The sequence below is a fragment of the Triturus cristatus genome, chromosome 6 (assembly GCF_964204655.1).
Source record: "Triturus cristatus chromosome 6, aTriCri1.1, whole genome shotgun sequence".
Taxonomy (NCBI): domain Eukaryota; kingdom Metazoa; phylum Chordata; class Amphibia; order Caudata; family Salamandridae; genus Triturus; species Triturus cristatus.
The window spans coordinates 1,470,749,395-1,470,764,164 of record NC_140589.1 but is presented as its reverse complement, the minus strand read 5'-3'; the positions used below and the strand labels follow the sequence as shown (position 1 = coordinate 1,470,764,164).

The window sequence follows — 14,770 nt, the reverse complement described above, 5'->3', positions numbered from 1 at the left end:
CTCTCGATCCCGGTCCAGGAGGAGGTCCAAGGATCGGTCGCGGAGCCGCACTCGACATCGTCGCTCGTCTGGCTCGAAGTCTTCGGGTAAGTCGAAGCACTCCAAGAAGTCCAAGAGGCGACACCGTTCTTCGGACTCCCCTCACCGGTCGCGCGACTCGGCCGAGGGTCCGGGTGGTTCCACCCCCGCGGCTCCGCAGGAGCCGCGCAAGTCCCCATACCCACCGGTCCCTGGGACTGACGCGACGCCGGCGGAGGTCAGTGCCTTCCTCTCGGCCATGAGGAGCCTGGCCCCGCCGTCGACGCCCGCTGGCGCGCCTTCGGGCCCCGCAGACTCGACTGGGCGACCTCGCGTGCCGGGGGCTCCGGCCCCGACGCCGCAGGTCCCCAAGGGGCCCGAGCCTGGGCCCCCGTCGACGCCGGTCGACCTCGTCACGCCGCAGGCGCCGACACCGGTACCACCCCCGACGCCGACTCCGGTTGACGTCGATCCCCTTTTCAGCCCCTGTCCGGTCCAGACGCCGATGCGGCGCCGCCCAACGCCGCTAGAGACACATATTGTCTATCGACCGGCTCCGATCATTCCTTCTGTTTACCAGGAATCGGATGACGGGGGCGACTGGGAGGGGTCTGAGGACCCTATGGCCCTTCAGGGGCAACTTTCTCAGGACTGGGCAGATGAACTGGGGGAGGCCAGTGGATTGGATACCTCACCGGACACTGGATTCATCTCTCCTTCGACTGTGGCTTCGGAGGAGGGTGCAGCTTTTTCTGTGGTGCTTCGCAAGGCGGCCGCGGCCCTTGGGCTTGAGCTGCCTGCCGTGGCTGTGAGGACTAACATCCTCACTGAGGTGCTTCAGTCTGCTGCATGCTCCACTGAGCCTCTGCTGCAATTCAATGAGGCCCTCACTGACGTTCTGCAGGGCACCTGGTCCAAGCCCTCCACAGTCCCTCCTGTGGATAGGAACGTTGCCAGGCGCCACCGCCCTGCTCCGGGCGACCCCAGTTTTTTGTCCCAACACCCCACCCCCGAGAGTCTGGTTATCCAGGCCTCTACCTTCCAATCCTCCTTCCCGTCCGCTCCTCCGGACCGGGATTCCAAGAGACTGGAACAGTTCGGTAAGAAGCTGTTCTCCTCGCTCAGTTTGGGCCTGCGGTCTTTGAACACCTCCTGTCTCTTGGACCGTTATTCCCACTCTCTGTGGGATACGGTTGAGGACGTGCTGCCACTGTGCCCGGAGGAGGCCCGGGCGCGGCTTTCCTCGGCTCTGGCCGATGGGAGAGATGCAGTGCGCCATGCAATCCGATGTGGACTTGACACTACGGACTCGCTGGGTAGGGCGATTTCTACCACGGTGGCGCTTCGACGTCACGCCTGGCTGCGGTCCACGTCCTTTTCAGGGGATGTCCAGAGCACACTCATGGACATGCCTTTTGATGGCGCTCGCGTTTTTGGTGAGAAAGCGGACAGTGCGCTGGCTCGCTTCAAGGACTCCCGGGCTACGGCCACGTCCTTGGGCCTCTCGGCCCCGCGGCCACAAACTTCCGCTTTTCGCTCCTTTCGTGGCCAAGGAAGGGGCACCTCCTCACCTCCGCCTAGCCACCGGCCGCAGAACCAGCCTGCACGCAGTCGCGGACGTGGTTTCCGCCGAGGCGGTACTGGAGGACGACGCGGTCAGTCCACATCCACCCCGGCAGCATCCGCCTCAAAGCCTTCCTAGTCCGAGCTTTCAGGCCCATTCCTCGCCAGTGGGAGGCCGGGTTCGCCATCACCTGCTCCACTGGCGTACCATTACTTCGGACAGGTGGGTGCTGCAAATCGTCCGAAGGGGCTACTCCCTCCCCTTCGAGACGACCCCTCCAGCCATGCCACCGCAGCACCACCGTATCTCGGAGGATCATTTGAATCTTCTGCAAGAGGAAGTTTCGGCCCTCTTGGCCAAAGAGGCCGTCGAGCGCGTTCCGAGCCCAGAAGTAGGTCGTGGTTGTTATTCCCACTACTTTCTGGTTCCCAAGAAGGGCAAAGGGGGCCTACGCCCTATCTTGGACCTCCGGAACGTCAATGCCTTCCTCCGGAAGGAACGGTTCAAAATGTTGACTTTGGCTCAGGTTCTGGCTGCCCTAGACCCTGGAGACTGGATGGTAGCGTTGGACTTGCAGGACGCATATTTCCACATCCCCGTCCTGCCGGCCCACCGGCGTTACCTGCGATTCACGGTGGGTCAGGAGCACTTTCAGTTCACCGTGCTCCCCTTCGGCCTTACCAGTGCCCCTCGGGTGTTCACGAAAGTGATGGCGGTGGTCGCAGCTCATCTGCGCAGATCAGGGGTTCCAGTCTTCCCCTATCTCGACGACTGGTTGTTGAAGGCGGGCTCGCCCCAGGCAGTCGTCTCCCACCTCCAGACTACGGCGGACCTCCTGCATTTGCTGGGGTTTTTCATCAATGTGCCGAAGTCACACCTGAGCCCCTCTCAGAAGCTCCTCTTCATCGGAGCGGTTCTCGATTCGGCGCAGTTCCGGGTTCATCCACCGGAACAGCGGGTCCGGGATATACAGGCCCTGATTCCCATCTTTCGGCCTCTATCCTGGGTTTCGGTCAGGCTAGTGTTGCGGCTTCTGGGGCTGATGGCCTCCTGCATCCTACTAGTGCATCACGCCAGGCGGCGCATGCGGGCTCTGCAGTGGGACCTGAAGTTTCAGTGGGCCCAGCATCACGACAACCTGTCCGACCATGTCTTGATCTCGGAGGGCACTGCACAGCAGTTGCAGTGGTGGCTCACGGACCGCGATTAGGTCATGGGCAAGAGCCTCTCCCTACCCCTACCGGAGCATGTCGTAGTGACGGATGCGTACCTCCTGGGATGGGGTGGCCATATGGGAGAGGCGGAGATCAGAGGCCTCTGGTCTCCGGCGGAGTCTCGCCTCCACATCAACTTGTTGGAGCTGAGAGCGATCCGACTTGCACTGAAAGCCTTCCTTCCCTCTGTCCGGGGAAGTGTCGTGCAGGTGTTCACGGACAACACCACCGCCATGTGGTATTGCAACAAACAGGGCGGGGTGGGGTCGTGGACCCTTTGTCAGGAGGCTCTGCGCCTCTGGACATGGCTGGAACACCAGGGCATCATCCTGGTGGTTCAACATCTGGCGGGCTCTCTGAACTCCAGAGCAGACGAACTCAGCCGCCGGTGCATGATGGATCACGAATGGCGTCTGAACTCCGAGGTGGCGCAAGGTCTCTTTCAGCAGTGGGGAGAGCCTTGGTTAGATCTATTCACCACCGACGAGAACGCGCAATGTCAGCAGTTCTGCGCGTTGGAATTTCCAAGGCAGCACTCGCTCGGCGCCGCTTTTCGTCGCGAGTGGAGTTGCGGTCTGTTGTACGCCTTTCCGCCTATACCACTTCTGCCCAGAGTGCTGAAGAAGATCAGGCGCGACCGGGCCCAAGTCATCTTGGTGGCTCCGGATTGGGCACGAAGGTACTGGTATCCCGAGCTACTCAGTATGTTGACCGATCCTCCGATACGTCTGCCCCTTCGGGAGGATCTTCTGTCGCAGCAGCAGGGGACGGTCCTCCACCCGAACCTGTCCAGCCTCCACCTCCATGCGTGGAGATTGAGCGGCGGCAGTTGATGCCATTTGACTTGCCTCCTGAAGTCTGTGATGTCATTCTGGCAGCCAGGCGTCCCTCCACAAAGACGGTATACGCCTGCCGGTGGAACAAATTTGTGGCATGGTGCACAGCAAAGGCTGTGGATCCCCTTTCCGCCCCTCTTTCTGAGGTTCTCCTCTTTCTTCTTTCATTGGCCCGGCAGGGCTCTGCCCTGGGCACCTTGAAAGGTTATCTTGCTGCCATCTCTGCCATCTTACGGCTTCCTGATCAGCCCTCTCTTTTCAAGTCCCCTGTAGTGTCACGCTTTCTTAAAGGCATTACTCACACGTTCCCTCCTGTCCCTTTCGTAATGCTTCAGTGGGACTTGAATCTTGTCCTCACATTTCTGATGTGCGCTCCCTTTGAGCCTCTTCACAATTGTCCTCTTCGTCTTCTAACTCTTAAGACTGCTTTCCTGGTAGCCATCACCTCAGCTAGACAGGGGAGTGAGCTCCAGGCTCTATCATCCAAGCCTCCTTTTCTATCTGTTCATCCGGACAAGGTTGTCCTTCGGCCTCGTCCTTCCTTTCTACCGAAAGTGGTGACCCCCTTTCATCTTGGGCAATGTGTCACCTTGCCCACCTTCTTTCCGCCTCCGCATCCTTCCAAAGAGGAAGAGCGGTGTCAGGACTCCAAGGGATGGCTTAACAGTAGCGGGCACAGTGTTGGGCGGAGGTCATGGACAAGGAGAAAGAGTACGGGCCAGAGGCAATGGCTGGACCAGGTTGAATCGGAAAAGGAGTCTAAAGATGGCCGCCGCCTTCTAATCATCGCGGCGGTCTAGTTTATTTCTTCCCCACAGGTGCTCAGAGGCAGTTTGAGGCGCGCGCGCGCTGGAACAAACGCGCACTTCACCAGAGAATTCACGAAGTACGCAGGGTTAATCTATCTCTCCACAGAATTAGTGTAGAGAATATCTCGTCGGGCTTTCGTCCGGTTTTCGTCCGCTACCTCCGTCGGAAGTAGTTAGGAAAGAAAACAATTAGAGTTCATACCGAGTATATTGCCGACAAGGAGAAGTTTGCTGAAGCGACAGTTGGCGCCTCTTCCCAAGTGATAAACCTAGGCTGGTGTAAGAAACTCGTCGAAGAATATCCTGGGCAGACGTATGTGAATATTGTAAATAATATAGACTTGGATAGAACGTACAGAAAGATAAGAAATACGTCAAAATTCCTGCAAGAAAAGGGAAGAACGTTAAAACATTTCTGAGAGGGAAATACGGTGTAGCTAGAAAGGTCTTAGACTCCAACTAGCAAGGAAATTCAGTAACAATTTATGAAGAGTATCTACAGAAAATAAGTACACACACTCAAGTAAGTAGATATGCTAATTAAGAGAATAGGAGAGCGTAAGGGTAAAAAAGGAAATACTTACATTCAGTGATATCTTGTTGACAGGTGAATTCCAGAGTGTTATTTTCAAAGAGAAAGAAAAGAAATATAGAGGAGAGGCACAGTGCCAGAAACGAAGGGTAGGTTAAGATCATAGGAGCAGAATAAAAATTGGGACACAGTACATGTAGGATAAATGTATAACTTGATGCTTGATTTTTAGATTCTCTCAGTTGACACGCAGTCTGCGGATAGAACCAAGAAGCAGACGTAAGAGAGAAGACCGTTTAAGGACCAGTCTCTTCTTGTTTATTATTTTATCCACTCCCCTTTCCCCCCCGGGGGTAGATTTGAGGGTCTAGAAATTTAACTGGCCCGCAGAAATATCCTTGAAGGGGAGTTGGGAATCAGCATCTCTGTTCCTGTGCAAGACATCAGAAAGAAGAATCTCGTGGTCTTGACAGAGTGAAGTGCCCACGTTTTTAAACTTGCACCTGAGCAGAGATGGCTGAAGGAATAAATTTACAAACCTTAGGAGTAGTGCTAGAAACAATACAGAAGGAGTTGGTGGCAGTAAGAGAGGACAATCAGAGTCTAAGACAGGAGGTGGTTAATTCAAGAAAGGAAACAGCGGAACTAGCTCAGAAATTGAGACAACCATTTAGTACAGGACGAGAAACTTTAGACCCTCCTATTGAAGGCCCAAGTAGGATAGCAACACAAGTAATTCATTCTCTGTCCCCGGTTATACCATTAGCCCCCCCAGAGCGATTTAGTGGAGACCCACAAAAGGCACAGATATTCATCACACAGTGTTCACTACACTTCATGTGTCGCCCTTCAATTTTCCCAGATGCGCAGTCAAGAGTGGCCTTCGTGCTATCGTACTTAAGTGGAGATGCGGCGTCCTGGTCTATGCCCTTGGTTTCCCGAGATGATCCCCTGCTGCATAATTACGAAACATTCAAACAAGAATTTCTTCGGATCTTTGACAGACGAAGAATCTCTCAAGTGGTTGATAATGAATTACTAGACTTAAGGCAAGGAAACCGAGATCTAGTGGCATACTTAGCACAGTTTAATAAGCTGGTTGTGGAGACTGACTGGCCGGAGAGTAAAAGAGCTGCAGTCTTTTACAGAGGTTTGAAGGACGAAATCAAAGATGTGTTGGCGCAAATTCCGAATCGACCCACCGAAATTTCAGAGCTGGTAGACCTGGTTTTAGAAATAGACTTCCGTCAAGGAGAGAGAAAGGGAGAAAAGAGAAGAGACTTTAAAACAATGACCCCACGGTTTGACAGGGCTCGGTCAGAAGGTGTCAAGATTGCGGACGGACAAATGGTTTCGGAACCAATGCAAATAGGAACAATAAGGGGTCTGTTGACCAAAGAAGAAAAGGAAAAGAGAAGAACAGGCAATTTATGTATGTACTGCGGCTCCAGTGGACACTTCGTTAGGGGGTGTCCGAAGAAACCAAAGACTCCCTTCAAGCCGAAGGAAAACTTGCAGCACCACCTGTAGCGGGAGTTGGACCGGTGGATGCTAATGAAAAATCAACTCCGACAGAACATCAAGTAGCGAATACCCTGCAATCATCTGCCCCACACTTGATCTTATCTATGGTGATTAAGTTCCGGCAAGTAACGTTGACTGAGGTTTCGGTAATGATAGATTCCGGAGCCACCGGAAACTTCTGTGACTTAAAATTTGCAGCCAAGGTAGGGTTACGAGCAATATTAAAATCTAGGAGCGAACCCGTCCGGGCTGTGGACGGAACGAATCTCTCCTCCGGACCCATAGTGAGCCATACAGAGCAAGTGCAGCTAATTTCCAGCGACGGACACCAAGAAGTGATTCAGTTCAATTTAATTGACGCACCCCAGTTTCAACTTATCTTAGGCCTACCCTGGCTTACAGAGCACAACCCAACAATCAATTGGAGCTCCAGGACAATAGTAATGGACTCGGAATACTGCAAGAAGAATTGTTTTGAGACAAAAGAAAAAACCAATGGGAGTAATCCAGCTCATTCCTTATGTATGACTGCAGCGTCTGTTTGCGTGATTAATTCCCAAGAAATTCCACCAGAGTATCGAGATTTTGAGGATGTGTTCCACGAAACGGAAGCAGAGCAATTGCCACCTCATCGGGTGTATGATTGTAAGATAGACCTGGAACCAGGCTCTAATCTACCTTGCAGTCGAGTTTATGCTTTAACAGAAAAAGAACATTGTCATTTAAAAGAATACTTAGATAAATATCTGGCAAATGGTTTCATCAGGCCATCGCAATCTCCTGTGTCTTCGCCTTTATTTTTCGTGCCAAAGAAGGAAGGTGATTTGAGAACTTGTATTGATTATCGCGCGATAAACAGGATCACCAAGAAAAATCGGTACCCGCTTCCACTCATTTCCGTCCTATTGGATCAGGTAAAAGGAGCATAGATATATACCAAACTCGACCTTAGAGGAGCTTACCATCTGGTCCGTATGTGTGAAGGAGATGAGTGGAAGACGGCATTTAGAACGAGATTTGGATTATTTGAATACCAAGTCATGCCGTATGGGCTCTGCAACGCTCCGGCTGCCTTTCAACATTTTATAAATGACATCCTCCATGAATACATTGATCAGTGTGCAATTGTGTACATTGATGATATTCTGATTTACTCATCCGACAAGAGTAAGCATCGAGGGGAAGTGAGAGGAGTTCTACAGAAGCTCCGAGAAAACAGATACTTCCTCTTACAAAACTACTCCGGAAGGGAGTTCACTTTGATTGGACAGAAGAAACTGAAGAGGCCTTTAAATCCCTGAAGAAAGACTTCACCACAGCACCAATACTTTTACATGCTGATCCCTCGGAACCATTCTATGTTGAAACAGATGCTTCCGATTTAGCAGTCGGGGGAGTGCTATCCCAACGACACAAGGAAACGGGCCAGTTGCATCCGGTTGCTAACAGATCAAGAAAATTGATGTCAGCAGAAGTGAATTACACTATAACGGAGAAGGAGTTATTGGCCATTAAAGACGCCTTTAAGGAGTGGCGACACTACCTCATGGGAGCTAGGCATCTAGTGACAGTTTTTACGGATCACCGAAATTTAAAATTTCTGAAATCAGCTAAGACACTAACTCCAAGACAACTTCGATGGTCATTGTACTTTGCCGATTATGACTTTGTAATCACCTACCGACCTGGGGCTCAGAACGGGAAGGCTGATGCCTTATCCAGACTAGGAACCAATAACCAAAAGAGTAACACAGAAAATCAAACTATAATTCCAAGTACCAGAATCATTGGCGCCATCACTTCGATTGACCTGAAGGAACAAATAACCGAAATCATGAGTCCAGAAGAAATGCAAGGATGGGTTGAAGAGGGCGCTGGAAGAGAGATCCAACATCAGTTGCCGTATTTTAAAGGAGCCTTGTATTTGCCTACCAAAGAGTTACAAAACCAAGCGCTGTACGAGTGCCACGATGCTCCTTTAGCGGGGCATAAAGGAGAAGCGAAGACTGAAGAATTAGTTAATAGACTTTATTGGTGGCCTCAGATGACCAGGGATGTGGAAAAGTACGTAAAGACCTGTGAAATCTGCGCTCAGGGAAAATCTGAACGGCAAGCCCCTAAGGGGTTTTTACAACCCTTGCCTACACCACCTTTTCCATGGCACACAGTTACATTAGATCTCATTGTAGATTTGCCTCTTAGTCAAGGTTTCAACACCATCCTAGTGGTGGTGGACGCATTTACTAAGATGACACATTTCACGGCTCTAAAAGGGGTTCCCACAGCTAAACAACTTGCTAGACATTTCAGTACACAGATTGTGAAAATTCATGGCATCCCGAGGGTTGTTATTTCAGATAGGGGTGCACAATTCGTATCTCATTTTTTGAAGGCTTTTCTGAAAGGGTTGGGAATCGAAGCTAGGTATTCAACCAGTTATCACCCAGAGACAGATGGGCAAACAGAAAGGGTGAATCAAGAACTAGAGCAGTACCTAAGATTGTTCCTGTTGAAACAAGAAGGAGAGTGGGCAGATTATTTATGGGCTGCTGAGTTTGCACACAACAATGCCAGGAATGTCTCTACAGGCTATTCCCCATTTTACCTGAATTATGGCCGACATCCAGATTTCACTATAAGGCAGACTGATATTCAAGTTCCAGCTGTAGAAGACCTAGTATCACATTTAAAACAAGTCCACCAGACGGTCATACAAAATTTAGAACAGGCTAAGAAAAAATATAAGACCTATGCAGATAAAAAGAGACGTGAGAGCCCTCCCTTAGAGGCAGGCGATTGTGTTTGGTTAAGTACAAAGAACCTTCGGTTAAAAGGTAACAGAAAATTTCAACCTAGATTTATAGGACCTTATCGGATAGAAGAAAAGATGTCTCACGTTACCTATCTGTTAAAACTGCCCACCAAATTGAAGGTTCATCCATTTTTTCATGTGTCCTTGTTGAAAAAGGCTCCACTGGAACTGCGCACTGGAACTGCGAAAGAACTTGCCTCCGAAACCCATTCCATTAGAATCTGGAGTAGAATTTGAAGTCAAGGAGATTTTAGATTCAAAGGAGGTAAAAGACAAACTGTACTATTTAGTTGACTGGAAGGGCTATGGGCCAGAGGAGCGATCTTGGGAATTGGAGTCAGATATCCATGCTCCAAGATTAGTTAAATCCTTTCATCAAAGATTTCCTACAAAGCCACGATTGAGAGGACCTCCTTTGTTGGGGGGTACTGTCAGGACTCCAAAGGATGGCTTAACAGTAGCGGGCACAGTGTTGGGCGGAGGTCATGGACCAGGAGAAAGAGTATGGGCCAGAGGCAATGGCTGGACCAGGTTGAATCGGAAAAGGAGTCTAAAGATGGCCGCCGCCTTCTAATCATCGCGGCGGTCTAGTTTATTTCTTCCCCACAGGTGCTCAGAGGCAGTTTGAGGCGCGCGCGCGCTGGAACAAACGCGCACTTCACCAGAGAATTCACGAAGTACGCAGGGTTAATCTATCTCTCCACAGAATTAGTGTAGAGAATATCTCGTCGGGCTTTCGTCCGGTTTTCGTCCGCTACCTCCGTCGGAAGTAGTTAGGAAAGAAAACAATTAGAGTTCATACCGAGTATATTGCCGACAAGGAGAAGTTTGCTGAAGCGACAGTTGGCGCCTCTTCCCAAGTGATAAACCTAGGCTGGTGTAAGAAACTCGTCGAAGAATATCCTGGGCAGAAAAGAAGTTATAAGCTAAGTGATCTATAGAATTGATAGAAGATGTCAAGACATATGTGAATATTGTAAATAATATAGACTTGGATAGAACGTACAGAAAGATAAGAAATACGTCAAAATTCCTGCAAGAAAAGGGAAGAACGTTAAAACATTTCTGAGAGGGAAATACGGTGTAGCTAGAAAGGTCTTAGACTCCAACTAGCAAGGAAATTCAGTAACAATTTATGAAGAGTATCTACAGAAAATAAGTACACACACTCAAGTAAGTAGATATGCTAATTAAGAGAATAGGAGAGCGTAAGGGTAAAAAAGGAAATACTTACATTCAGTGATATCTTGTTGACAGGTGAATTCCAGAGTGTTATTTTCAAAGAGAAAGAAAAGAAATATAGAGGAGAGGCACAGTGCCAGAAACGAAGGGTAGGTTAAGATCATAGGAGCAGAATAAAAATTGGGACACAGTACATGTAGGATAAATGTATAACTTGATGCTTGATTTTTAGATTCTCTCAGTTGACACACAGTCTGCGGATAGAACCAAGAAGCAGACGTAAGAGAGAAGACCGTTTCAGGACCAGTCTCTTCTTGTTTATTATTTTATCCACTCCCCTTTCCCCCCCGGGGGTAGATTTGAGGGTCTAGAAATTTAACTGGCCCGCAGAAATATCCTTGAAGGGGAGTTGGGAATCAGCATCTCTGTTCCTGTGCAAGACATCAGAAAGAAGAATCTCGTGGTCTTGACAAGCGGCTCCACCGTCTGGACCCAAAACGTGCGCTCTCCTTTTATTTGGACCGCACCAAACAGTTCCGAGTGGACGACCAGCTTTTCGTTGGCTACGTGGGTGCAAAGAAGGGAAAAGCTGTGCACAAATGGACCATCTCCCGGTTCGTCGTTTTGTGTATAAAAATCTGTTATTCCTTGGCAAAAAAGGACCCTCCTGTTGGGCTGCGAGCCCATTCTACTCGGGCCACGGCGGCTACTACTGCCTTGGGACGGGGAGTCCCTTTGCAGGACATCTGTCAGGCGGCGACGTGGGCTTCGCTGCACACGTTTGCCAGGCATTATTGCCTAGACAGCCAAGTCCGGAGGGATGGCTTCTTTGGCCGTTCTGTCCTCCAGGACTTTCTGGTGTGATCTTGGTTCGCAGACCCACCACCGGGGTTGGTATTGCTTGGGTATCTATTCTAAGGTGAGGAATCTAACAAACGTGTTTCTTTCAGATGAAGAAGTTACTTACCTTCGGTAACGATGTATCTGTAAGAAACATTAGTTAGTTAAATTCCTCACCGACCCACCCATCCTCCCCGTTCTGCGAACTGACATCTAGGGTTAAGGCTGTCCCTTTCAGGGCCCTAGATTTTTTGGCACCAGTGTCGGTCTCTTGCATGGCTCTGCGTTCCTGGCGCGGAAAGCTATGTACAAGAACTGACGTCCGCGCGCGAGGGCGGCGTCTAAGTACTCGGACGACGACAGTCTGGCGCACGACGCCAACGACGGACGCAGAGCCGCAGACAACGCCTACCGACGCGCAAGGGGTATCGCTACAAAAATCTTCCGGATCCAGTCTGACGCCTGGGGATATTCTAAGGTGAGGAATCTAACTAACTAATGTTTCTTACAGATACATCGTTACCGAAGGTAAGTAACTTGTTCTTTAGCACCGTGCACCTCTGACCGTTTGCGCCCCTACAAACGGTGCCAGCTCTGGCCACAGCGTCCTCACAGCAGCACGGCTCTCAGCAATGCACTTTTCAGTCAGTGTCCCGTTCATAGCTCCAGCCAGACCTAGGGCACTCTGTGTCCTCTTCAGCAGGTGTACATTTCAAAGCAGTATACCCTGCTTCCACCACACTGCCGCAGCAAACACCGCCAAGGTCTCAAGCCGCTTACCGCTCTGAGCTTTTTTTTGTTTGCATTCTCAGCCATTGCCGTGCCTGACCAGTGTCCAACTCTTACCCACGTGCTCTTTAAACCAGAGTCCACCTGTCAGCCCTGTACCGAGTTAACCAGTGCCCAGCTCTCTGCTCCTCCAACCAGATCTCTGCTCCTCCAACCAGTGCCCAGCTCTCTGCTCCTCCACCAGAGTCCAGTTCTTTGCTTCTCCAACCAGTGCCCAGATCTCTGCTCCTCTCCTCCAACCAGTGCCCAGATCTCTGCTACTGCAACCAGTGCCCAGCGCTCTATTCCTCCAGCCAGTGCCCAGCGCTCTATTCCTCCAGCCAGTGCCCAGCGCTCTATTCCTCCAGCCAGTGCCCAGCTCTCTGCTCCTCCAACCAGAGTCCAGCTCTCTGCTCCTCTATCCAGACCCCAGCTGCCTGCTCCTGCTCTCTGTTCCTCCAACCTGCTCTCTGTTCCTCCAACTAGAGTCCAGCTCTCTGCTGCTCCAACCAGAGCCCAGCTCCTGCAGCCTTCTCTCTGTTCCTCCAACCTGCTCTCTGCTCCTCCAACCAGAGCCCAGCTCTCTGCTCCTCCAACCAGAGCCCAGCTCCTGCAACCTGCTCTGTTCCTCCAACCTGCTTTATGTTCCTCCAACCAGAGCCCAGCTCCCTGCTGCTCCAACCAGAGCCCAGCTCCCTGCTCCTGCAGCCTGCTCTCTGTTAATCCAACCAGCTCTCTGTTCCTCCAACCAGAGCCCAGCTCCCTGCTGCTCCAACCAGAGTCCAGCTCCCTGCTGCTCCAACCAGAGTTCAGCTCCCTGCTCCTGCAACCTGCTCTCTTCTCCAACCAGAGTCCAGCTCTCTGCTCCTCCAACCAGTGCTCAGCTCTCAGCCATATACCCTTCAACCAGTGACCGCCACTCTACCCAAGTTGGTTGCTTCACTCTCATTCTGCTTTCAGTGCTGGCTCTTCAACCAGGGGCCTGCTGAGTCCATGCCACTTTAACCTGTGCCAGAACTCAGGCACATGCCCTTCAACAGTGCCCAGTAGTGTCCACCTGTATCCTGCTCTCCACCAACCAGTTTCTAGCCCCTGTGCCCCTCTCAGCCCTGCCCCACTTTAACCAATGTTCAGACCTGTGCCCTGGTCAGCCCCTTGAACCAGTGCCTAGCATTGTGCACTGTATGAAGTTGGTTTGGCTCAAGGCCAGCTCTGCTTCAAGCAGTGCCCAGCTCAGCTCCTCGACTAATACCCAGCCCTTAGTTAGCCCTGTGGTGCTTCAGCCAATGGCCATCTTCTACAGTGTCCTCGATGCACTGGCCGCTCTCCGCAGTGCCCTTCAATCATTGGTCAACTCACTGCTGTGTGCCCAGCTCTGTGCGCTGCCAACCAGTGCCTAGCTGTCACGAGCCCTTTTAAACCAGCGCCCAGCTCTATGTACTGTGCCCTTGGAAGTAATGTGCAATTAAGTGAGCCCTTGCCCGGCTCTGAAAAGTGCTCCGTTTTAAAGCGCTATGTGATCTGAGCGTATTGTAAAATGACAGTTTGCACGAGTGCACCCGCAGGTGGCAGTAATGTTGTTTTCTGTACACACAGAGCGGAGGAGGAAGATGAACACCTGGAAAGGACCCTTGAGCAAAACAAGGGCAAGATGGCAAAGAAGGAGGAGAAGTGCAGCCTGCAGTGACTGAGCCTGCTGGGGCTGTCGGTGGTCACCCCCGCCGGAGCTGCCATGCCACATGGCGAGACCGTACCACGTGCCCTGGAGTGTCGGCGCCATTTTACTTGTGTTCGGACACTTTTATCTTACCTTAATTTTACTTTCATTTTATACTGCTTACAGATTTACTCTCGACTCTAGTTTTACTGAGATTGTTTTTGTCCCCTGTGTGTTTTTGTTGTTTCTGCTTGTTCCTCTTCTTTAGAATAAGCAGAACAGGTTTGCACATAAATGGTCACTGGCAAAAAGGTGTGTTTTGCCCTCGGTGACCTGGGACTATGTCCGACATTTTGTTTTGTTTACCTATCAGGTTTTGTTACTTTTAACCGCACACGAGTCGATTTCTTTATATTGGTCCTTGTATTATTAACACGAGCTTAAAAAGGGTGGGAATCAAAGTGGTGGAAAAAAATTCTAAAGTAATCATTGTAAATGACAAGTTACCCCATCCGGCCTCGTTTACTGCTTATTCAGATGAATTATGTACAATCGGACTGTTTAAAGTGCTTTTTTGCAGGTGTTCATAGCCGCGGATGTTTTTACTCATTTTCTTGTGATTATGGTATAAAGGTCGTCTGAACTGCCCGCTTCGGAGGGTTGTTATTTACGGTGTGTGCTGTTTAACACCCCATCTTGCATTCTGTGTTTACAGAAACAGCGCCAGCCGGCGCCATGTTTGTGGGCTCCCTATTTATTCTTTCCGGTCCCTTCCCACTCTCTCGGGCGGACATTTGCTCCAGAACGCTGTTACTATTTATTTCTGTATACCCTGAACGAAAGTCTTACAGCCCTGTGCATACCCCCTCCCACTTTGGCCTCATGCATACAAAGCTTGTCATGTTTTGCGCGAACGGTTATGTTTATTTATTACAGTATTGAGTCATATATATATATATATATAAACACGTATATATACATTTTCAATAAAACCGGAAACTTTCTTACCAAAAA

General features: G+C 50.5%; 1 protein-coding gene across 4 annotated transcripts in view; it reads left to right on the top strand.

Moving 5' to 3' along the window:
- The window catches only part of EHBP1 (EH domain binding protein 1), a 2,118,711-nt gene extending 2,103,941 nt beyond the window's left edge, over positions 1–14,770 (top strand). For all 4 annotated transcript variants that reach the window (XM_085612564.1, XM_085612565.1, XM_085612563.1 and 1 more), the window contains one exon: positions 13,696–14,770. In XM_085612564.1, coding sequence (XP_085468690.1) covers positions 13,696–13,786 — 91 coding nt within the window. In that variant the 3' untranslated portion in view covers positions 13,787–14,770. The remainder of the gene's footprint in view (positions 1–13,695) is intronic.